The 23965-nt window shown below is 42.5% G+C and overlaps 1 protein-coding gene and 1 long non-coding RNA gene across 3 annotated transcripts in view; both read left to right on the top strand.

Moving 5' to 3' along the window:
* Window positions 1-11831, top strand: part of PPP4R2 (protein phosphatase 4 regulatory subunit 2) — a 30104-nt gene extending 18273 nt beyond the window's left edge. The window contains exons 3-9 of the mRNA XM_023935110.2: window positions 1513-1683; window positions 6169-6262; window positions 7089-7126; window positions 7443-7517; window positions 7892-8035; window positions 8316-8584; window positions 9502-11831. Coding sequence (XP_023790878.2) covers window positions 1513-1683; window positions 6169-6262; window positions 7089-7126; window positions 7443-7517; window positions 7892-8035; window positions 8316-8584; window positions 9502-9815 — 1105 coding nt within the window. The 3' untranslated portion in view covers window positions 9816-11831. The remainder of the gene's footprint in view (window positions 1-1512; window positions 1684-6168; window positions 6263-7088; window positions 7127-7442; window positions 7518-7891; window positions 8036-8315; window positions 8585-9501) is intronic.
* Window positions 11832-16389: 4558 nt separating this feature from the next.
* LOC111934949 (uncharacterized) overlaps window positions 16390-23965 on the top strand; it is a 33736-nt gene continuing 26160 nt past the window's right edge. Inside the window, exon 1 of one of the 2 annotated variants that reach the window (XR_015275183.1) lies at window positions 16390-16465. This is a non-coding gene — a long non-coding RNA (uncharacterized LOC111934949). The remainder of the gene's footprint in view (window positions 16466-23965) is intronic. The other variant, XR_015275184.1, reaches the window with a different exon arrangement.

Below are 23965 nucleotides of genomic sequence, written 5' to 3'. Positions count from 1 at the left end.
AGGTACCTAAAGGTTTCTTGTGAAGGAAAACAGAGGTTTGCTTTCCTCTTTCCCTATTCTTGTAAATCTATGATTCCTAGTAAAAGACAGGGGCTTTGTGTTTGGATCTCTATAGATAAACCTGAGCTGTATTTCCCCCCCTTATCATCCCATAATTACTTCTTTGAGACAAAGGAGAAAATTAAGGCAAAGATGACATGGCCCTGTTTTTCTGGTACAAGCAGGCTGATAGAGCTTCCTTGGCCTTTGGTTTGGGATTTGGTGGTGCTGGTGCTGAAGAAACAAACATCACCATCCGTTGTTCACAGCACAAATAGTTGGGTCAGCCCCACAGAGGAGCAGCTGCTGCGTGGGGTCAGAAATAGTCAGGGCTACCAAAGGCAGCCTGTAGAGATAGAGCCTTTGGCTAAATAGTTTTCTATGTAGTTTAATATTGCTTCGAGCAGGAGCTGAAGGGCTGTCCAGGGGCTCACACTGTGCACTTGTTTGGTTTGAGCCTGCTCATACCAGATTGTGTGTGTTACAGATAAATGTCATTTTCTATCTTTCTTTATTGGTGGTTTGTTATTCCCTGTTTTTTCTTTTTCTCTATCCTGGAGCTGTGCAAGCTCCTGCATCAACAGGAATATAAGCAAATCGATCCTGAGCTAAATCAGTTGCTTTCACGTGGTTCCCTGTGCACGGTCACAGTCATGCACGATCCCAAGGAGGCCTGAATGTCTCCTGCAGCTGCTCTCTGGGGCTATGGGTGTGGAAGGGCTGTCTCAGCATTTGTCTGTTGTACCCCAGTGAGAGGGACCTGTTTGCTTAAAAATTTCAAAATCTAGACTTTTATAAATGATGAAACTTGAAGCTGTAAGGCAGGATTGGGAACATCTTAATAGCTTACTGCTGTGGGAATGTTTATCGAGAGTCTAAGTTGTTTTGTTTGGTTATTTGTCAACAAGTGCCAACTGTGATACAGAAAATACTTGCCTTTTTGAGCAAAAGAGGCACAGTGAAATGCTTTTGGTAAGGTTTTGTGAGGGAAGCAAATAATGCTGTGTATAGTTGCTCTGTGGATTCCAAACTTGAAACATTTTGGGTTTTATTGTGGTGTTTTTTGGTGGGGGAGGGTCATTTGGTTGGTTTTATTTGATTGGTTTCTTTCCCCTTCCACCTCTTATGAGCTTAGTGGAAACTATAGGCAGCACTGTAGGCTCCCTTTACATTGTATAGACATGTGTATATTTCACATTTAGGTTTGCCATTGTCAGTGGATATTGGTTCTTTAAGGAAATGGCTTCTCCTGCTGTTAGTAGCAGTTGATTTGTGTTACATTGTTCCAGTGTAATTGTTGAAATAGTTACCATGCTTTAAATTCAGGAAGGAAAACAGCGCTGCATTACTGGCCTCGTTTATCTTAGGACTTGCATACCCGGCTGAAGGTTGTTATGCAAACATAAACTTACACTGTTGTTCTTTGGGTTTAGGACTAACTTGCTTATGTCTCAATGCTTGTATTTTATGCAGGGTTCAGTGGTCTCAGTTTAAAGGCTATTTTATTTTCAAACTGGAGAAAGTCATGGATGATTTCAGAACCTCAGCTCCTGAACCAAGAGGCCCCCCCAATCCAAATGTGGAATATATTCCCTTTGAAGAGATGAAAGAAAGAATCCTGAAAATTGTCACTGGATTTAATGGGTATGTATCTTTTGTTTTCTAAAATCAGGATAGCAAACATATTTCCCCAGTTTTTAACATATTAGTTTGTACTGTTGTACATACAGTCTGATCTGTTCATTATTTGCTTCCTCGAATAGATAAGCAGAAGTAAATATGCACCCTTGAAATACCTTACAGTAGTTTCTGAACTTTATTATTGTTTCACTGATTGAAAAGTGTGACATGTGACATGCTGTCATTGACTTTGTTTTTTCAATATTTACTTAGTTTTTAAACAGTGCAGTTCAAAGAAGTGTCATATTACTGTGTGCATTTAAGAGGTTAAATAGACAGTAAAGTCAGATTTCTTTTAGTGCATTTTGAAATACCAAATGGAAAGAGGTCTTCTGGTGTTCAGTTCCAGATTGTTTTGTGGCTGTTTTGTTCCCTGGCTTTTGAAGAAATCATGCTGTGAGAAACAGGGTGTGACCAGGAGGCAAAGGTGTACCTGGGTTGTAATTTCTAAATTATGCCAGATTGAAATTTAGAGCTGAAGTGATGGAGGACATGGGATATTTGATCTGTTGCTGACAGTGTTCTAGACTGAAATGTATCTGTGCCCTTTGCTGGTTATTTAATTTTGGAGGTTTTTCTTTCCTTTCAAATAAAGCTCCTGATGTTTTTGTCTTATTTGGTGTGTCCTTTTTACTAGTTTACATAGTATTTGTGCTGTTTCTAAACTGGATTACATACATGCCATAAGCTGAGTCATCCGGGTTGGGGTGCTCAGTGCTTTTTTAGAGACTTTCAGCACTTTTCTCAGCTTGTTGATAAATGGGCGTGTTCTAAATCTTGCCTTTTGGATACTCTGAAATTTCAGGTTCAGAGGTGCTACTGGCATGTCCTTAGTATTGTATTTGATGCTGTATTTATAATTTATACTTTCATTGTTCATGCTATTTCATTTATTTGCAGTTTAGGAGCCTTCTTAATCAGCGTCTTCCCTCCACAATTGCTCTCATGTAGGAGACTTCTAAGAATGTGAAATTCAGCTTGTTCTCAGCTCCCCAATATTTATACCAGGCTGCTTCACTGCAGGAATTTAAAAACAAACCTATCCTTTATGCTCAAGTCTGCCTCTCTCCCCGCCTCCCCCAGCTTTTTGTTAATGCTTCGTTGCCCACAAAATGGGTAATGTTCTCCCAGGGACAGCTAATGAATGGGCTGCTGTTATCTGCTGTTGTTCCCAAGTGCACTGAACAAACCTCTGGATGACGAGTCTGGAGCTTAGGCTGTGCCTGTGCTATTTTCATCCTTTGCTGTAACACTTCAGGGTGCTCAACTTCCTCATACTTTGCCATGAAACTCCCAGGCTTTGAGGAAGCAAACTACATCCATTAGTTACCTTAAAGGAAATAATGCCTGGGGATGTTTCAAGATCTGGGATTGCAGAGTGGTTCATTTAGTAAATCCCTGAACCCCCACAGGGAGGATGTGAATGTAAAAGCTGAATCATGTGGAGATCTGTCCAAAAAGTAGCAGCAGCAGGTTTTGGGTTGTGTGATTTGTGTATTCAGGCTTCTTTATAGAGCTGTGGGTGTCATTTCAGGGTATACCAGGACAGACAAAAGGAACCTCTTGGTGTGACTTTATTATTGGGATATTTTTATTAGTGTTTGTTTAAGAGAGAGGAAAAGAGTTCATTCAAAGTAGGAAATTTGTAAAAACTTTTAATTTGAGTTGAAGAAGTAACACATTAAGAATGACCCTGTTTTGGGGTGTTTCTAGCTGAAGTGCCTTTTAAAGGAAGTGCAAAGTGACTCTTCTAACCTGTTTGTATCTTACTTGACATGGTGTCTGCACAGGTTTGCAGAGCCAGATTCTCTCTACAGTTCTCTTAAACAATTGCTTTGGAGTAGGAACTTCCAATATTTTGAAAATATTTTTATCCTTTGTTAGTGAAATAAGGAAGTTCCAAGGTAAGTGAGTGGGGATCTCTGATGACAGAGAAGTTTTCACAGCATGAATAAAATGGATTGTAATCCAAATTTCATTTATGGGGTGGTTTTTTTGTACAATTTAATATCGCTGTTTTAAGTAATTTTCCCAGATCCCTCTTCAGTCCTGTCCAAATAAATTTTTGATTTGTAATTCACTCTGGGCTCATCATTCTTGTAGTGCTGGAAGTGCAGTTTTGAGTGTGTTGGTATAGAATTTTAAGTGGTCACCTTAAGTGGGCAGATCAGGACTATTCATGCAGCTCATGTTCTGAACTAATTAAATTTCTGAGCATCTACAATCAGTTCTCATACTGCTCACAAACTTTCCATTGGTGTTCCTTTATAGATTTACACCACTTTAAATTGCTTCTGTTTTAAAGTCACGTTGTTGAGCTATTTTAAAACGATAGTTTTGCACCAGAAAGAGCTCTTGAGGTGAAGTTAATTTTGGGTTCTGCCAGCTAAAAGCATTTGTAAATGTTGAAGGAGTTCCATGCAGAGGGTGATTGTATGACACCGGGTGCCATCTGCTGCTCAATGCACGAAGTTCACTTTGCTGTGAAGAATTTGGAGGGAAATGAGTTGGCTTTTGCCTTTTTAACTTATAGCTGAGAGTAAAATAGGAACACAGCTTTTCCTTCTGGAGTTAGTTGGAGGCTGCACATTTCTTGAGTTTTCTGTCTTACGTGGGGAATTAGCACTGTGTTGATGTTCTAAAACACTTCATGTCAGCATTCCAGGGGACCAGTTAAATACAGCTAAACCCAAATTAGCCAGGTCCTGATTGATTCCCCAGGATGTCTTACAGATCTGGCTGATGGAGAATAATTTAAAAATCTGTGTATTTTTATTTCTGTTGAATAAATGGATTTTTGAATGAATTGCCTATTCTATTAAAAAAACAGCAAAATCTCTTTGATTATGAATTTCCAACACAAAACCAAAATTACCATCACAAGAAATAGTAAGATCAACTTAATATTTTATCTATATGGAAAGATTAATAGATCAAGTAAATTCTTTTTGGGTTAAAGGTGGGAATTTTGTGCAGAAGCCGAATATTGTAAATATGGATTTGATCTTAAAGGCCACTTCTAAGCTTGATGATGTTATGAAGAATTTGGTTGTCAAAGATTGCTGGTTGACCAGTGAAGAGCAAGGGAAGGGAAATTAATAATGCCAGAACTATTGTCAAGCTTAAGAGCCTTCATGTAATAAATTGAATTAGAAGGAGCACTTGTTCCTGTGGTTTTTCTGGTTTGTTGAGGATTAGGACTTCCTTAGTAACGTAATGTACAGGCAGTTCTGAAAAACATAATTAAATTGTTGATACTTAGTCACTTTCTGAGTACTACCGGCTTTTAGTTAAAGTGAAGTGTCATGCGGGATGATGAATTGGAGCTGTGCTGACCTCTGCACTGAGATCTGGGCATCTCTAATGTGGCTTTTTAGCTAATGAGCAAAGCTGGAGATCTCTGCTGAGTTAGCTCGTTACACAGGCTGAAGATAAAATGTACTGACTTCCTGAGAAAATAATAAACGTGGAATTTGGACAGAAATTCACAGTACAGGGATATGCACACACATGCATGTCAGTCTGGATTGATGCAGCTCTGGATTTGGTGTCAGTTGTATTCCCAACCACAAAATGGTTCATGAATATTGTACTGTATCAGATATTCCTAGATAACTTTTTAAATGCTTATGGCTTCAACTTCCAATAGTTAACTGTAAGAATGCCTGGTACTTGATAATTTTACTGAAATATTTTTGACAGAAATTTATTAAAATGTAACACTGAACTTGGATTAAAAGTGTGTGACACCTCAGGTAATTGGGAATTGTCTGTAAAGTGTTGTTTGTCTGAAAGGTCAGTTTCTCATTTCAGCAGGGATGGAACTGAGTGCAGAATTGTCAAAAAACAAAAACATGTTTATGTGGTTCTTCTGATCTTATACATCTAATATTTGTTGTTGTTATTATTACTTTTTCCATATCCATTCCTTGATAGATGAGTACATTGTCCAGTTGTAGCAAAATAGATTATTTGTAACAGCTGAAGTATAATGGTTCTACTAGTTCCAACATTTACTGCTTTTTCTGTAACTGTGTTTTGTAAAACCTGAAATAAACTACAAGTGGAGACTTTTTTAGCTCTAGTGTGTATGACTCAAATTTGTTTTGAATGCCGTAAAATTTCTGCTCTGTATATCAGAATAGTACAGTCAGAAAGTTTACTGTTGCTGATATGATTTCCTTTTCATTGTTTAAATGAATCCTTTGAGTTGTGGATGTTGCATTTAGGATTCTACTCGGGTTTTGTGGTGGTAAGCACAGGAAACAGCTTTATATGAGATAGGGGAAAATAAAGCCTTGAGGTGCCACCCAGTGTTGATCATGGTACCAAATTGCAGTACTGGTTTTATTCTATCTTCTCAGTAAGGGGGGGAAGCAATAATGTTGCTTCCTAGCAGTTGTACTTATTAAAATAAAATTAAATTGTTATAAATCTATTTCATTGCAGCATCCCCTTCACTATCCAGCGACTCTGTGAGTTGCTGACAGATCCTAGGAGGAATTACACAGGAACAGACAAATTTCTAAGAGGTGTGGAAAAGGTATGTATTTCTCTGAGAGAGAACACAGCTCCACAGTCACAGCCACCACTTAATAACTTCCCAATTGCTCCCAAAGGTCTGCTGCTTTCCTGGGGGCTCAGAGCCAGAGTACAGCTAATGGCTGCTCTTAAGTGTCTGAGTTTGTGTCATATCTTTCAGCAGCAAAAAGCAGTTTTAAAATAACTGCAGACATAAAAGTTAATCTCAGGGCTGCAACTACTGTGTTTCCTGATCGCTGTGCAGTTTGTGGAGGGTGTATTGGCAGATTTTGTATGGAGTCCTAATTAGAAATTATCAGATTAAGTACCCTGAATCTTTTGATCAGGAATTTCTTCCCACATTTGGTTTCAGAGTAGATTCAGAGGTAAAGAAGAAGGTAGGCCCCTTCCTTCCAAAAGTTTCTTGTTTCATTATTTAAATCCTGTGGTGTAGCAGAGTGTGCCTTCAGAAGAGCACACAGGTGTTTTAACTGCCATTTTACAGCCTGTAACAAAATGTGGGATCCTTCAGAAGCAAGGGAGAGACTTTGAAAATGTGGCTCCACAATAGCATGCTTTAGCATTTCTGAACATTTTATACTCCAGAGATTCCCTCAGTTAGAAATTACAGACACTTGGGCCTGAGGCTTAATGTGCTGGTCTCTTTAGACAGTAACAAACTTCATAAAATTCTGAATTTTAGTGTAATTATGGCCTGACCTTGTAAGATGGAACAGAGGTATTATAACAGATACGACAAAAATCCTGTAACTCTTAAATGGGATGTTGTCAAGAGCTGAAGCTTCTGTTTCTGAACTCCTGATGTGTTTGTTGTTTGTATATTACAGAATGTCATGGTTGTCAGCTGTGTATATCCATCTTCTGAGTGAGTATAATCCTCTTTGCCATGAAACTTCAAGCTTATGTTGGTAACAGGGAGGATGTATGTGTGTCTGATGTATGTGTCTTGCTGTCAGTAGTTGCATCTAAAAGCCAGACATGCAGAGCTCAGATTTTGCTATCAATAGTTCAGTCAGCAGCAGGGATGGTGTCTGCAAGTGCATAATTTGGGTATAAATAAAAAGCCCTTGAGGACTGACAGTGGGGGTTTTGTAAATTTGGGATTGGGAAATTCTGTGCCAACAAGCTTAACATGATTTAAAGTTCCTTTATTCATAACATTTTGTTGTTTTGTTTGTTAGGAAAAACAATTCCAGTAGTTTAAATCGGATGAATGGTGTTATGTTCCCCGGAAATTCACCAGGGTACTCTGACAGGTGAGTTCAGCTCCGGGGGTTTTACTGGATAAAAGCAATGGAGTTCTGGGAATAAGTACCCTTGAAAATAAGGTGTGACATGGAATCCTGGGGAGTGGGGACAGAAGTGCATGCCAGGTACTCTGTATTTTGCTTTCTCTAACCTCATTGTTGAGGTTTTTTGTTTTTGTTTTTTTTTATTTTATTTAAATTTTTTTATCAAATTTGCACATTGTAGGTGAGCAATGTTTTATTCACTGTAAAACAGCAAAGCCCCTCATCTATTTGTTTAGTTTTGTTGATCTTTTAAAGGGAGGGTATAACTACTCTCTGCCAAATAGGAACAAATTACTTAGTTGAAAGGCTGGATTAACTTTTCATTGTTATTTTTAAAGATCGAATGTAAACGGCCCTGGGACCCCCAGACCCGTGAGTCGGACGAAGGTTTCGTTGTCAACTCCCATGACAACCAACGGTTTGCCAGACAGCACAGAGCATAAAGAGCCCAGCTTGCAGCAAACAGAGGAGAAGAAACACAGGTTTGTCAGGAGGAGTGTATTTGGAACTTTTATTACTCTTAGGTTTTTTTATTTATGTTTTAAAAACAGTTGAAAAAAGACTGGCCCTCTAAGGGATGCCTAATGGAGTCTAAAATCAGGAGTGATGACTTTGAGATTTGTTATGTAGTAAGTGAAGCAAATTTTATTGTTATCACTTCATGTGTTTAAATCAAAGTAGTTGCTACTTTTTTCTTGAAGTGTGACAAGATACAGAATGTTTTTCTTCAGTAAAAGCTACATGTGGTTTTGTTGCTTTTAGTGAATCACCAGCGTCTGAATCAGAAGGTGCTCAGAGCAGCCCGGTGAAAAATAAGCACTCTGAGGATGATCCTGCAGAAGCAGAAGGACGTGAGGTAAAAAGACTTAAATTTGACAAGGAAGGGGAAGCCAGAGATGCACCAAACCAAACTGCCTCCAGTGAAGTCTCTTCAGGCATGGGGGAAGAGACAGAAGCATCCTCTACATCTCAGGATAAAGACAAAGATGGTACCTGTGCCAGACAGCACTGTACAGAGGAAGAGGAGGAAGGTATTTCAGATTTCACTTCCAAGGAGTTGGGATTTTCTTTGCTGGAGACCGGTGCTACTGGGATCCAGTTGTGCTTAAAGAAGAGCTGCTTGTTTGTACTTCAATTTTGCATAATTAAGCAATTCTGTTATTTCTTTATCTTTGGTCCTACGCTCATTTTGAAACTTATGCAAGGGTACTTAAAATCTTCTGAGGCCATGAATTAGATGAGGGTGCACCAAGAATTCAAGAATCCCTGTGTTAGATTATAATCAGGTGATCTCTTCCCTTCTCCAGAATGGGAATGGGTCATAGCTCTGTTAGACTGTCTTTATTAATTATGGAATTTATTTAAATGCAGATACAAGTTTATGTTCTTTCACTGAGGAGACTGAGCAACAATATCTCCCCATCCTATTAGAACAGTAAAAATTATCTCAGTGTAAGGCAGGCTCTGTACCTAAGTTAAAAAAATTAAATAACTGCTGTTAAGAGACTGATCTTCTTTTAATATATTCTTCAAAGTCTCCTCCTTTCAATAATTTTTTGTGGCTCATATATTTATACAATGTTCATGTAGATCATGATGGCTGTACACCTGAAACAGCCATAGTTTCATAATTTCCAAAAAACTGCTAAATGGAGGATGGGGGGAAGCCAGAAAAAGCTACTTCTTAAACTTTGTCTTTATTCAATACAGCTTAATTAAGTGAAGCTACCTGTTAAACTTTTTTTTTATTGAATCTTGGGATAGTTTGGATATCCTGACAAAGGTGGCTCTAATTCTTTCCATCTTCTAATAAAATTGGGGTTTGTCTGTTTTTCATGTCCTTGGCTTTGCTGTGGAAGTTTTGCTCAGCACAGCTCAGAGTGGAAAGTAACAGGCTTAAAGTATGTTGGGAAATCCCTAGGTAATACTGTACTTTCTTTGTTCCTAGAGTCCTTCATGTCTCCCAGAAACGCTGGTCCCGACAGAAAGGATCAAGAAAAAGACAGTGGCTCCTCGAGTGTGGCTGAAGAGAGCTCTGAGGAGAACAATCAGATGGAGGAATCTGAGCAGCCGCGGGCAGAGAAGGATTTACACTCGGCTGGCAGCGACATCAGTGCCTCTGCCACCAGTGCAGCTGACTGCAGTGACACAGAAGAGCTGGGGTCCTATGCTAGTGAAACTCCAGAAAACTCCTCAGAGACCCCGATGGAAAACAGTGATGAAGCCACAGAAGCTGCAGATGAACCTATGGAGCAAGACTAATTTAAATAAACTTAGAGGCAGTATTTTCCATAAGGCTCCAGTTTTACACTGTATAAATAATTTTATGTAATAAAGTGGACCTTTAGTTTTACAAAAAGAAGCAGGTTGTAAAATAAACTTCTCCGTGGATTGAACCTTGAAAGAGTTGTACATGATAAGAACTGTGAATACCAGCTCCTTCAGGTCCTGCTTACCGCTGAACTTTCGTTTGGTCAAATCAGTGGTTTGTGTATAGTTTTTTTTATTTAGAATAAAAGTTTTTAAACTGGAAGGTAATTATAATTTTGACAACTTTTTTGGAGATCACCACACCTAGTTGTATGTAAGCAAGGAAGCTTTTTGTCTTGTCTTTTTCTGACAGCTCTAGCAGTTACTTCATATTTTGGTTACAGTTTCAACATTTGACACGTGAAATTTGGGGTTTCAGGCTGGTTTCCGGATTTTTATTTAAATACACACCAAGAAACCTTCTGTCGTGTGTTTCAAATGTGTTCCATTTCACACACACATCTCCACACAGCATGCACACCTCCGTGTACCCTCACTGTTCTAAGGGGGAAAGGGTATATTTTTCTGTTTCTAAAAAAAGATAAACACAGCAAATACTTTTTCTATAGGAAAAGACTGAGTTCACCTCTCGAGGCACTTTGCTTTGCCTCTGGAAAAACAAAACACGTGAAATCTGGCCCATATGAAACCCTGGAAGTACTAACATTGTTGAAAACCCCAGAATAAACACATTCCAAGAGAACTGTTCCGATGACAACATTTTTGTATACTTCTGAGGTGCCTGAGTGAAAGGAGTTCATTTATTTATGAGAAAATGTGCTTTATGTTGAGAACGTTGTAATCAAAACATTAGCTTAAACTTTTGTAGAAGAAATGTTTGAAAATAAAAAATACCTTGGAAGAAATGAGCAGGTATTTGCCTTTTTGAGTGCTTCTTGGAGCTTGTGAATATTGTAGAGAAGTCTGAGAGTTCCTCCAAGGTTTGCAGGTGGCATCGGGCTGATCACACCACTGGATGGGAAGGATGGAGACGTGACCCTGGTCACGTTCCTGAGCTACAAGGGTTAGGGGTGCAGAGGAATCACCACGATTTGTATCACATTTTGCAAGTGAACTAAATATTTTTGAACATGCTACTTTGACAGCCAGTGTTACATTTTTTCAAACCAGCTCAAAGCACAAACTACTGCTTTAAACTCAATATTTTCCAGTTCCCATATTTAAAGACATGCAAGCTGCAACCTCCCAGTCACAATTACTGGCTGCCAAATTTATACCTGTTTCTTCAACTGTACCTTTTTGATATTTAGAATTTTTAAATTTCTGTAAAGTAGATTTTTTGTAGATTGTAATGAGTGCTCACTGCCATTGTGAAACGGTATATAATTGTATAATTTCTGTGTGTAAACTGAATGCTTGGGCTTTCAATACAGTATTCATATAAAGCAATAAATATTAATGTTATGAAATATCTGAGTACATTTTTATCACACTTGTCCCTCTTTGGTTTTAAGTTCATGTACCTGAAGTACAAAAATGACCTCTAAAATGCATGCTGATAGTTTCTTGTACTACATGGTCTGCTTTGTATTGTTTGGGGGAAAATTTAGGTTTTGATTAATACCAGAATTAATTTGGCTCAGTTGGACTATTTATGAAGTTATTTCTTGCTGGTGTTGCCTATCAAGTTGTGAGCAGACAGGATTCAGGGAGACGCTTGCAAAACAAAAAAATAAAATCTCAATCGAGATCCCCTTGCAGAAGGAAAATTGTACTTTGACTCATTTTCATTGTGCAGAAGGGTTGGATGTGTGTTATCAAATTAAAGGACTGAACCAATATGTTGAAATTAGGAAAGTTTAAGAATATAGTGACATCTTACACTTTTTTTTTTTTAAATATTTTGCCAATGAGAAAGTTTTAAAATTTCTAAGTTTAGAGATTTCTGAAATTTTCTTTAGATTGTTTATTTGTGACGATATTGTCAATAAACTTGTTCTTTAAGCACTTGTGACCTTTCCAGATGTTTGTTTGAGCAGCATTAGTGCCACTCCTGCAGAAACCTGCAGAGGGATTTTGAGACATGGATTCATTTTCGTATCTGCAACCTATTTTAAAGGCTAATAAAAATTGAAATAATGCTTCATCCTCACAGCAAAGATCTTAATCCTAAATGTGTACCCTACATTTAATGAAATCTGCTTTAAACTCCCTAATTACACACCCCAGAGCACATGGCTTCAAACTGAGAATTTAGATTGGATGAGGGGAAGAAAGTCCTGATGGACGGTGCTGGGGCTGGCCCTGGATCCCTGGAAGTGCCCAAGGCCAGGCTGGGCAGGGCTGGGAACTCCCTGGGATAGGGGAAGGTGCGGGATGGGCTTTAGGATCCTCCCCAGCCCAAACCGCTCTGTGATCCTGTGTTGGTGTACAGCTGATTGATGTGCTGCTTGGGGGAAATGTGAGGTTAAACCCCACAAAACCAGCAGCAGGTGCTTGGTAGCGTTTGGGGGTGGATTTCCTATAAAAAATTACATGGAACTAGAATATAAAATGAAATGGAATTTAGTCTTCAGAGTACAAGTGAAAGTCAGCACTTAATTCTGCTCTTGATATTTTAAAAAAAAAAAAAGTTACAAGTTTATTTCCTTGTGGTACCCAAGTTCTCTGTCAGCCTTGATTTTTAAAGCTCAGGGAATACTTGAAAGCTTTCCCTAGGGAGAGCTTTCTAATCCAGCGTGGATTTGGGGTTGTAGGGACTGGATTTGGACTTCAAACATTCAAGAAAAGTTGAGTGAATGGAGTAGAAGTTGCTGGATTTCAGGGTTAATTTATGGGCAGCAACTTCTGCTGAGAGACCATGAAAGGCATTGCTCCCAGTGGGGGAGGTTTGCTGTAGGACAAATAAATCCTGGAATCCTTTTGCCTGGAATTCTCGTGTGTCCCGAACGGAGCTCGGGACAGCAAAGCCCACGGGCCTGAGGCTGCCTGAGGCAGCACAAAGCTTTGGGATTATTGCTGCTTTTTGCATTGCTGGCCAGCTCCAGGACTGCTTGGGATCTCTTTTAAAAATCCTTTTGGATCTATTATGGACTCCCACAAAGTGAACTTTTTTTTAATACAACAAATTGTATTGTATTATTTGTATTAATTATTAACTGTATTTAAAAATACAGGTTTCCAAGCCTGGGGTATCTCTGCAGCACCAAATATTGTCTTTAAACATTTCAGCAGGAAATACTCATAGCTGGAAGAGTAAATTGGAATTGTGTTTCAGTTGATAGATGCAGGAAATGGGCTACAAAGTTATCTGCTTCAGCCTGTGAGTTGTTTTATGTGTGTGCTGTCCTTTGCTTGAGCACTGAGAAGCTGCATCACAACTGTCCTGGGTCTGGTATGAAAGAATCAAGCTTTTATTTTTAGCTTCTTTGTTAAATGTATGTGAGGGGAAAAAAACCCAACCCAGAACAAAAGCCTGATAGAATGTTAGTTCTACGAGTTTTCTGTTGCCAAAGTTAAGTGGCAACACAGTGATTTATTAAAAATAAATAGAATTTTTTTCCTATAATGGATGCCTTCTATTGACTGCAACTGTACAGAACACCCTTCTGCACTCTTTGGCATTTTTCATGCGTCCAGTGCACTGCTAGGAAGAGTTTAAAGGTTATTTACATCTCTGTCTGTCTCAGGTGACAAGTTATGGATTACTGCTGGCATCCAGCTACATCCCTCTGTTACCAATGGAGACCCATCCTGTGTAACTTGTGAACTCCTTTAATCAACTTTTCATCCTCGAAGTAGTTCTGTAATCCTGTGGGAAGCAGAACAAGGGGTGTGAGAAGGGTTCAAGGGAAAGCAGAGCAGCACGGGGGATGCGCTGGGCTAACACGGACACGGGCACAGAGAGCCCGGGACAGGGACAGAGAGCCCGGGACAGGCACAGAGAGCCCGGGACAGGGACAGAGAGCCCGGGACAGGGACAGAGAGCCCGGGACAGGCACAGAGAGCCCGGGACAGGGACAGAGAGCCCGGGACAGGCACAGAGAGCCCGGGACAGGGACAGAGAGCTGGGGACAGGGACAGAGAGCCTGGGACAGGGACAGAGAGCCCGGGACAGGGACAGAGAGCCCGGGACAGGCACAGAGAGCCCGGGACAGGGACAGAGAGCCCGGGACAGGCACAGAGAGCCCGGGACAGGGACAGAGAGCCCGGGACAGGCACAGAGAGCCCGGGACAGGGACAGAGAGCCCGGGACAGGGACAGAGAGCCGGGGACAGGGACAGAGAGCCCGGGACAGGGACAGAGAGCTGGGTACAGGGACGGAGAGCCGGGGACAGGCACAGAGAGCCCGGGACAGGCACAGAGAGCCCGGGACAGGGACAGAGGCATTCCCGGGGATGGACAGAGGCATTCCTGGTGACGAACGTGTCCCGGTGCTGCCGGAGCTCAGGGCTCGGTTGGATACAACATTTCGTGTGCCAAGGGCAGGAAGGGCCGGGGACAGGGACAGGGACAGGGACAGGGACAGGGACAGGGACAGGGACAGGAACAGGGACAGGGATGGGACAGGGACAGGGACAGGGACAGGGACAGGGACAGGGACGGGATAGGGACAGGGATAGGGACGGGACAAGGACAGGGACAGGGACAGGGACAGGGACAGGGACAGGGACAGGGATGGGACAGGGACAGGGACAGGGACAGGGACAGGGATGGGACAGGGACAGGGACAGGGACAGGGACAGGGACAGGGACAGGGACAGGGACAAGGACAAGGACAGGGACGGGACAGGGACAGGGACAGGGACAGGGACAGGGACAGGGACAGGGACAGGGACAGGACACGCTGCCGGCAGAGGCCGCCTCGGGAACGTGGGATGTGATGGGACATCAGAGGAGCTGCCGCAGATCCCTGCCAGGAGAGCAAACCCACAGATCGGGCAACCTCAGAAACCAGGGATGTGTAAAATTATTTTTTAAAAAACTTTAACCCCTTAAAGTTCACAGCTTTGCAAACTTTCCTCTCAAACTTGCAGCGCGATTTCGGTGAGAGCTGAGCTCCTGTGTTGGTTCCGTGGCTCCAGGAGATGGAGCTTTAGAACAGACAAACATCACACAGTGGGAAAACGAGAGATGCTCCAGGAGCAGCAGCTGAGAGCTGGGAGGTACAAGTGGGCTTTTTTTTGCTTTTTTCCTGTCCTGATTTGGAAAGACATTAGTTAAGGAGGTGCTTTGTTCTCCATCAGCTGAATGACTGATTATGTGGGAGACAGACACTCCTGCCTGCACTTGGCGTCACTTATCACCCTGGCAATCTCAGCAAGGAGTGACAGCCCCTGCCACAGGGGCCTCTCTCAGTTCCCACACCCAGGATCTTGCCTTTGGATGTTCTGTTGCTGGGGAGTCCCCATAAATCAGCCCCTGGTCAGTGACTGCTGCACTTCTCCATTGATTCCAGGAGTGATTCATGTAAATTCCCCCACAATTTGGGGAGCAGGAGGTTGGCACATGTTTTCCTTGACAAGGTGACTGGGCTAGAGGGTGATGCCCAAACTTGCTTTTTATTTTGTTTTCCTGGGCCAAAGAGACAATTTTGACTCTTCTCTTGTACAAGGAATAAAGTCATGTGCAAAAAAACAATTCTGTTATTATTAGGCTCTTCTCTCTCTGTAATTGTGTAATTTAGAATAAAATTCACTTTAAACAGCAAAAGAAATGCCCTGTATTCCTGGTGCTATTGGACTCTCAGAACAGATCTGTGCATCTCAGAGTCTCACCAGCTTCTTTCTACTCCTGGTCTTTTGATTATTTATTCCTGTCTGCATTCTCTTTGACTTGTGGAGGAGCTGTGTGCACCAAAGGCCTCCTCTTCAGATCTCTCTCTGTCTGCTAAAACACCCCAGAGAAAATACAGGTCCTGACTGTGTGATCCTAAAGGGTTCTCCAAGCACAAGGGTTTGGCTTTATCAGGCTTTTAATCCTCACCAGGCTTTCCTCAGGCAGGGGACTGGCTTGTGTATCCATGTGTGACCCTTTGGAGTGAAGTTACTTGAAATAACCAACTTCTAAACATAAATATTCTCTTCCTGATCATTTAAAGTGCTTGCAGTAGGAATTTCACCTTTATGTAATTTTAAATTCTTACAGCATTTTAAAATAATAACAGGAACTTCCAATTTAGGAACCTTGTGGAAAACATTAAGCTAATCTTTGCATTTTTGTAAGAGGGACTGTGTATTGATGCATTTCTGGTAGTGCTTAGCAATAAACCTCAGGTGTTTATAAAGGCACTTGTGAGTTTTCAGTCATAAGGCAAATAAAACTATGAAGTGAAAAACAATTCCTCAGTGAAAAACCGAGGGCTGAGAACAACCCTTGCCATGGGAAGGTGAGAGGGATCTCCAGCACTCACACCTGATGTGTGTTAGGGGAAGATTTGTGTCAGCTGGGGACAACTAAAAATCTCCAGTCCAGAGGGATCTCCAGCACTCACACCTGATGTGTTTTAGGGGAAGATTTGTGTCAGCTGGGGACAATTAAAAATCTCCAGTCCAGGTGGTGGAGTGGGATAAAAAGAGGTGGGGAAGAGGCTGAGTCCTTTGTGGGTGTGAGGGGATGGTGGAGTTGCTGTTGCTCTGCAGGTAAGGTGTTTTTTTCTTAGCAGAACTCCAACTGGTTGTTTTAAGGGCATGGATTCTGTTTTAAGCAGAAGGGAAATGCTGAGCTCTGGTGTGTTATGAAGTGGCTGGGACACTGGCATAGCAAAATTAAAGATGTGGTTTTTGGAAGGTGGCAGGGCCTTATGTAAAAATGTTTATATTTCAGGGCACAGAGCCAGGTAGCTGCTGGCAAAGGGGGACTTTTGGGGCCTTGCTGTGCCCTGTGGGCAGTGGGGGTTGTGGAATGAGGAGTGTGTGGGGTGTGCCCCTCTCTGAAGGGAAGGGGGATGGAGTCCAGCCCCAAAGCTTCTCTAGCTGAGTAATTCTGGATTGACCAGAGGTTGCTCTGCCTTGTTTTAAGAGAGCTGAAAAGAGTATTTGCTCTTTTTGTTCAACTCCTGTTGAACACTGGCTGCTTGGACTTCAGCCACCATCTTCTCTTAGGAAGCTGCAGTATGGAGAGCTTTAATCAGCTCTTGTTAATGAGCAAAGCACTAATTGCACCTCACCTTCCCACAGAAGTATCTTTTTTTTGTAGTGATTTCTTGGGGTTGAAACAGGGTTCTTGTGTTCCCACTGGGTTGCACAGGGGAGAAAAAAAGTATTTGGTGACCTCTTTGAAGAGGTGAAACACCCATGCAAAATATGAACTATGGAGCATAAAAACACCTTGATCTTGTAGAGGTGAGTTAAAAAGTGCAGGAAGATGGACAGGTGAAGCCTCTCCCAGACCATCTGGTGCAGCTGTGCTCTCCAAAAGAGCAGAGTGAGGAATAGGTGAGCTCTCAGGGGCAGCTGTGTTCTGAGGAGCAGAAAGTGCCCCAGCCATCAGGTGTGGTGGTGCAAAATGCCTGTGAGCACAAGGACTTCTCTTGCCCTGTGTGCTTTTCTGGCTGATAAGGGATTGATTCTGAGTTCCCCTGTGGTGTGTGGTTGTTGGGTCTGGCTTTGATTTCATTTTAATGTTGCTTTGTCTCTGGTCAGTTCTCACCTGCAGGAATAAATGACTGGGTTTGCACTTTCCAACTTAACTATTGAAAAACTCATCTGGGACTGGAGCAGCTTCAATTTGTGTGTGTGCACCTGAAGGCAAACTGGGTTTGGTCTGTGAGCTGTGAAAGGGTCCTAGGTGGGAGTGCTGAATTCCTTTTCATGGGGGTAATTAAAGAGTCTGAGCAGAGCCAGCCAGCCTCCCATGGCTCCAATAGTTTCCCTGTGTAGCAAGGGGTTAAATCCCCATTTCAGCTGCATCTCTGCCCACAGCCAGGGCCAGCCTTGGAGCTGCAGTGTTGCTGGGTGTGTGCTGAGGCTGGAGCTGAGCCCTGGGTCCTTGCCTGTCTCAGGAATTTGCACTTGTGCATGTCTGGAGTTTCTCTGAAAAGCTGCAGCTCCATTCCTAGCACAGCTTAGCTGCAGGAATTGCTGCCTGGGACTTGTTCTGGGACAGAGGGGTCAGCAAATTCCTCCCCTCTCCCACCCACCCGGGGTTATTTGGGCTGGGCTGAGGAGGCTGTGACAGATGTTGAGAGCAGCTGTGCTGGGTGAACACTTGGGGTGATCTGTGGACAAACTCGGGGTGGGCAGCCCTGGGATCTTTGATCAGGCAAACCCACTTGCAGACAGTCTTCACAGGAATGCAGAATTAAGCCTGACAATAAAAGTGGCTTTTAAAACTTTCCCTTCCTTGCAAGTTTCTTTAATAGGAGTTCCAAATCCTGGCACATTTGGAGACTCGTGATTTCTTCCATAAGTCATAAGAGAGTGACTGTTTTATACAACTGCATTTGAAAGAGAGGCGTAATTCTGTGTTGGAGTCTGATGCTTTGAAAGTATTTATGTGATGGGGAACTTGTCAGTTGTGGCTGCACAGCCTCCCTTTGACTGGCTGCCTCTTAAAAGCACCACCCCAGAGCCAGTGGCTGCACTCTGGATAGACTTGGGCACATCTGGTGCTTTTTAAGCTTCTGGGAAGACTGGACAGCTTTTTTTTGTTTTTTTTTTAAATCAGAATTGTTTAAACTAAGATAATCTTTGTAGAAGTGTAACAAGAAAATTGTAATGCAGGAGAAGGGTAAAAAAGAGGAAAGGATAAACTGGAGATGGGTGAGAAAGGAGAGGGAACAGTCTGTGGCAGAGTGGGAATTCAGACCTTTTACTTTTGAGTATGGGAAGCAAAGCTTCCTGGAGCTCAAAGCATGAAATTCTGTTTAACATTCCCCTGTCCTTAGCCATCAGCTGGCTGCTCAAAGGATCTGAGTGTGTCTGTGTGGTGTTTGCTAATCTAAATCTACTGCAAATGGATGGAGGAGCTGGTTAACTTCTTGTGTGAAATGTTATTCTGTAGCTGAAATTGCTTTAGGTGGCTCAGCTGCATTTTGTCAATAAAATGTGCCATCAATGGAGGAATTGGCAGTAAAGTTGCTCCTGTGAGCTTATAAATGGGAAGCACGTTTGAAGGGCAGCAAGAGAGTGTTTGGGAGATGTAGTTGGCAACTGTATCATCACCAAGTCTGCCTTTTTTTGGATTTAGAATTTCAGTGTGTTTAATTGCGATGGGCTGCTATGATTTACAGCCTGGATGTGATTCTTTCATCTCTTTTGGCTGTAAAAGTGAACTGTGTGTTGTGAATGAGTTCAGTGAAGGGCAGAAAAGGATTCATTCCCATTACATTTATGGATGTGCTGGGAATACACCCTGTAACACTCCTGTAAAGCCCAGGGAATGTGTGTGGGGTGCTCATGGTATCGAGTTGGTATCAGGTTCTTTTTCATTTAAGGCACATGAGAGGGGAGGATGGGTTTTGCCAGGCAGTGAACTCCTCATACCCTTCAGCAAGTTTGTGTTGATTTGTCTCCAGCATGACCACATGTGCTGGGTTGTTCCTTAGTGCAGCTCCTCCTCCTCCAAAACCAATTAGTCTTGATAATAATGCTGCAGGCTGATGTCTTGTGGTTTTTTTCCTCATTTTAAGAGTGAGAAATGATGGTCATGACAAGAAGACACTGGGGATCAAGGGTCCTTCTTTGGTTCCGATGCAGACTCTTTAAGTGACCTGGGATGAAGTAATTTATCTTTTTATTTGCCTCCTTCCTGCTTGTTCTATTTATTTAGGCTGTATTGAGTGGCACCTATGGGCTTTTTCTGCATACTCAGGTTAATGTAGTGAGGCCTGAGTGTCCTCAGGGTCTTCAGGTGTTGTGGCAGAACAGGTGAGCTTGAGCAGCATCTCAACAGACCTTGTTAGTGAAGGACTTTGCCCCAGAGTTATTAGAGAGCAACAAGCTCTGGTGTGTGTGGAGGGAAATAGCAAAACGTGGTGTGTGGAAGCTTCCAGTGATGTGATCAGCTCTGAGTGTCTGCTGCAACCCATGAGGGCAGTGAGGGTACCCTGCCTGTGTTGGAGCCTGGCCCCTGAAATCACACTCCTTAATGAATTCTTTAGCAGTGATTAGGAAATGATGTCATTGCTTGACAGAAATATGAAGTCTGCTGTGGCTGGGCTGTGTGAAACCCTGCAATGAGTCAGTGCAGTGCTGTGTGTCTTGTTCAGAGTCATTCAGGGGCACATAGGACACCAGTTCAGCTCCTCTGCACGGGGCTCTGTGTGCCCTCAGGTTGGGCTGCACAAACACAAGTGGCTTTTTGGAGCTTGTTCCCATTTCTAGGCAAGATGAGAAATGAGCAGAGCTGCCACACAGGGCAAGGATCCTGTTTTCTGTGGGAATGCAGATGTGCCCAGGCTGTGTTGTGACTGTGGTTCTGTGAATCTCTTCTCCCTGATGGAATACAGTGGTGGGAGAGTGGCTTTGATAAGAATGAAAATATTTGTCTGTGGGTGGAGAGGCTGTTTCACCTCTGGCTCTGTCTGTTCTTCCTGCTGCTCTCTGTCCTTAGCAGCAGCAGCTTGGGCACTCTGGGACAGAAGATTTGTTGATTTAGCCTTTTTGCAGCCTTAGCTCTTTATTGAAGAGCCCTGAAGAATGGAGATGCTCTGGGATGTGCCATCCCAGCAAGGTGGATGTGCTCAGTTTGGCATTTTGGAGAGTGCTGTCCTGCCTGATGATAAAATGAGCGGATTTTGGAGCAGCTGTGTTACCTCATTGCAGGGAGGGGTGCAAGGAATGGGTTTGTGAGAACTGCTGGGGGGATCAAGTGTCTAATACAAGCAACCAAAAATAAAAATTATGTGTATTCAGACTAGGGAAATGATTCAAGAAATATGGAAATGCTAAACAAATCCTAATTATAACTTTCCACAAACCTCAGGAAATAAGTTTGTTCTTTGCAGCTTCTATAAATTATTTTTTTTTTGTATTACAAGTGTTTCATGATTTTTCTTGTTACAGCTGAGTGTAGGCTTAAGGAGCAATGCAATTCATATATTCAGTTTATATTCATGAAGCACCTAGCAGCCTCAGCTAGAGATCAGGGTTCTTTCAAATGAGATATTGTGCAGGTTTCTAAAAGAACAGTGAAAAGCCCTTCTACCCCACTCTGCAGTTTATCAGCTTCCTGCAGCTTCTGAGGGCATGTCTTCAGTGGGGGCTTAAATCAAATATGAGTGATGTTTTGTAGGAATATCAATGAAAAAGTGGCTTGATGTCAGCAGTTTTGACCAACATGGGGTTGTTTTCAGCTTCTGCAGGAAAGCAGCAGCTGGTTTGGTTCTCTGGTGGCTGCTTGGGAAGGAGGATGAGCTCTGTGCAGGTGGAAGGAGAGCTTTGTTGGGGTGCTCAGTCACTCCCAGGGCAAGGTGCTTCAGAAGCATTGGGAGGGGTGGGCAGGCTCTCCCAAAATCCACAGGATGCCACAAGAGTGCTGATAAAATAGTTCTGGAAGAATTGGCAGGCTAGCTGTAGGTGAAGCCCTGGTTATCTGCTGGGGGAGTGTGTCTGGGGAGCCAAACATTCAATTAGGCTGGATCTGGTGGGTCCTTGGAATTCTGGTTTTATAGTGTTTTGTCTCATTAGGTAAAATAAAATTGGAGTTTATAAAGAAGATCGAGAATTGAGGGTCTGGGGCCTCTGGGGTGAAGGTCCTTGTAGCTCACAGTCAGTGAAAAAGGACTCTTAGAGCATCCCACAAAAGTAGAAATTCCTTGATATTGGGGCAAGATATCTTGTTTTTGCTTAGTGAGTAGGTAAATATTCCAGGCTGGGCTGTGCACACCTCTGCTGTGTGTCCAAGGTAATATTCCTGTGCCTGGCTCACCCCTGGCCAGCAGAGCTGGGTGGGGAGCAGGGATCCACTGGGATCCACTGGGATCCACTGGGATCCACTGGGATCCACTGGGATCCACTGGGATCCACTGGGATCCACTGGGATCCACTGCCCCTCTCCAAGGGACAGGACACGGAGTTTGATCCAGATCTAACAGTGCCATCCTGACCAGTGCCTTGCACAATCTGTGTTTTCCTCCCCCAGAAGATCAGGTCCATGGCAGGACAAGGTTCTTTGTGATCCAGAAAGGGCTTTTTTTTTTTTTTCAGTCAGCTATACAGGCAGGGCTTGGTGGTTTTCTTTTGGCCTGGGGAAAGACTTGGAAATATGGAATTTTGATACTGTGGAACTCAGGAAATAGATTTTTTTTTCTTCTGTTCCTCTCTTAATTATAAAACCTGGATAAATGTGTATTTTGGTATAAATATTACTAACGCTGGCAGTAATTGAAGGTGAACCTGGCAAATGTATCTCTCAAGCCATTTCACAAAGTAATCATTTATGAACATAGCTCTATTAATTTGTTTAGTCAGATGCAGAGAAGCAATAAAAGTGATTGACTAAAAACAATTAAAACAGTAAAAGTAAATTGTTGTGTGCATTATAAACCTGCTGAGCCTGTCAGATGAAAATTGTAGGTTTAAATGTGAAAATTAAAGCTATTGATTTTAGCTAGTGTGTATGTGGCTGCAGAGTCCTAATTTGTTCTAGTTTCCTTAGCTAAAAGTTGCTGAGACACAAGAATAAAGATAATCCTAAAACTCATCCCCAAAAAGGCATAAGCTTTCAGTAAGGCACCTATGATAAATATTTGTCTTGTCTTGGGAAGATGGGAATGTTTTTTGGAAGACTTATCTTAACTGTCAGTATCTTGACACTGCAGAACTGCGTATAAATATTTACCTATAATGGTAACTTATTGTACCTCAAAGAAGGTGAGGAATGAGACAGACATGAGTCAAAAATACAGCAGTGGTACAGACCAGATTAGAGGGCTTCCTGCTTAATTTATGTGTATGACTTTATTGTCATTTTATTTTTATGCCTAACAGTAAATCTTGCATTCAGTGAACTATTATTTTTTTTAGTGTTCAATTAAAATGGTGGCACAAAGAGGGGGCTGTATCTGGACAGGTATTAAGGGTTGGTGGTGGGCAATGAGGCTCCAGCCTGTGCCCAGGGCTGGGCCAGGAGCCCCTGAGCTGAGGTTTTAAACAAGAATTAAAGGTGTTGGCTTGCCAGTGTCCAGCTGTAGGTCACTCTAGTATTTCCTCTTGCAGTTTTGTTGTATCTCTTTATATCCCAGCTCTCTAGACTGTACAATGTGTGATTTGATAGCTAACTACTTGATCAACAGACAGGGTTTTTAAGTCTTGCTTTGAGGAGTGTAAAGAGGGTTTTCCAGCAGCCCTGTTTGTTTCCTCTTTAGGAAGCAGACTGAGAATTTCTGTGACCTACAAACACTGAATCTATCTAGACTAAGGCGAGAGATAGGGAAAGTTTGAATTTTTCTGCGTGCTTGAGCAGCCCAGAGTTCACAGGCAGTGTTTGTCTCAGTGGGGGATTTTTTAAATGAAAAATTCAGATACTGGGGCTGATTCATCTGAGCACTGTGGCACACCACGAATTCTCGTGAGCCTTTTCCCCCAGATGAACTCTGAGTGTGTCCTTGCAGCAGAGAGCACAGTGGAGTTCTCCAAAGTGTTCCAAAGAGCTCAGCTCAGGGGAGACTGAGAAATCCAGAAATGCAGTGCAGCAGAACCAAAAAGGAGAAGAAGTTTCAGCAGGGAGGCTGTCCAAGGGCTGGCACCTCGGGGCTCTGCTGTGGCCAAGCTCAGTGGTGCTGTGCTGTATTGGGAACAGAGAAAGTAACACACCAGCTCTTGAGCTCTGGTTGCAGAAGGAGCCAGTTTTATTCTTCCAGCTCTTCTTTTATAGCTCTGAGAAGGTAAACCTCTCTTTGGTCATTAATAGATCACCATCACTGGACAGGTAGGAACAACACCCCTTGGCTGTTTGCTGCAAGTAAACAACAAGGTGACAAACAACACCTGCAAAGGGTGTTTTCCCTCTCCAAGGACTATTTGGATTCCTCCTCATGATTTCTCAGGCCAGTGTGAGGAAGTTGTGATTTGGTTTGACACAGCCACTGTGCTCCCTGCCTGGTTTCTCACACCCAGCATCCCAACAGCAGCATCTGCTGAGCTGCTTGGCTGAATCGGGTTCCAGCAAAGAAACTTGGCAGAGGTGTTTTACCTCTA

This window comes from Cyanistes caeruleus, chromosome 11, assembly GCF_971803275.1.
Source record: "Cyanistes caeruleus chromosome 11, bCyaCae1.hap1.1, whole genome shotgun sequence".
Classification (NCBI taxonomy): domain Eukaryota; kingdom Metazoa; phylum Chordata; class Aves; order Passeriformes; family Paridae; genus Cyanistes; species Cyanistes caeruleus.
Note: the sequence above shows the minus strand (reverse complement) of the source record. Positions and strands in the feature narration are given on the sequence as shown.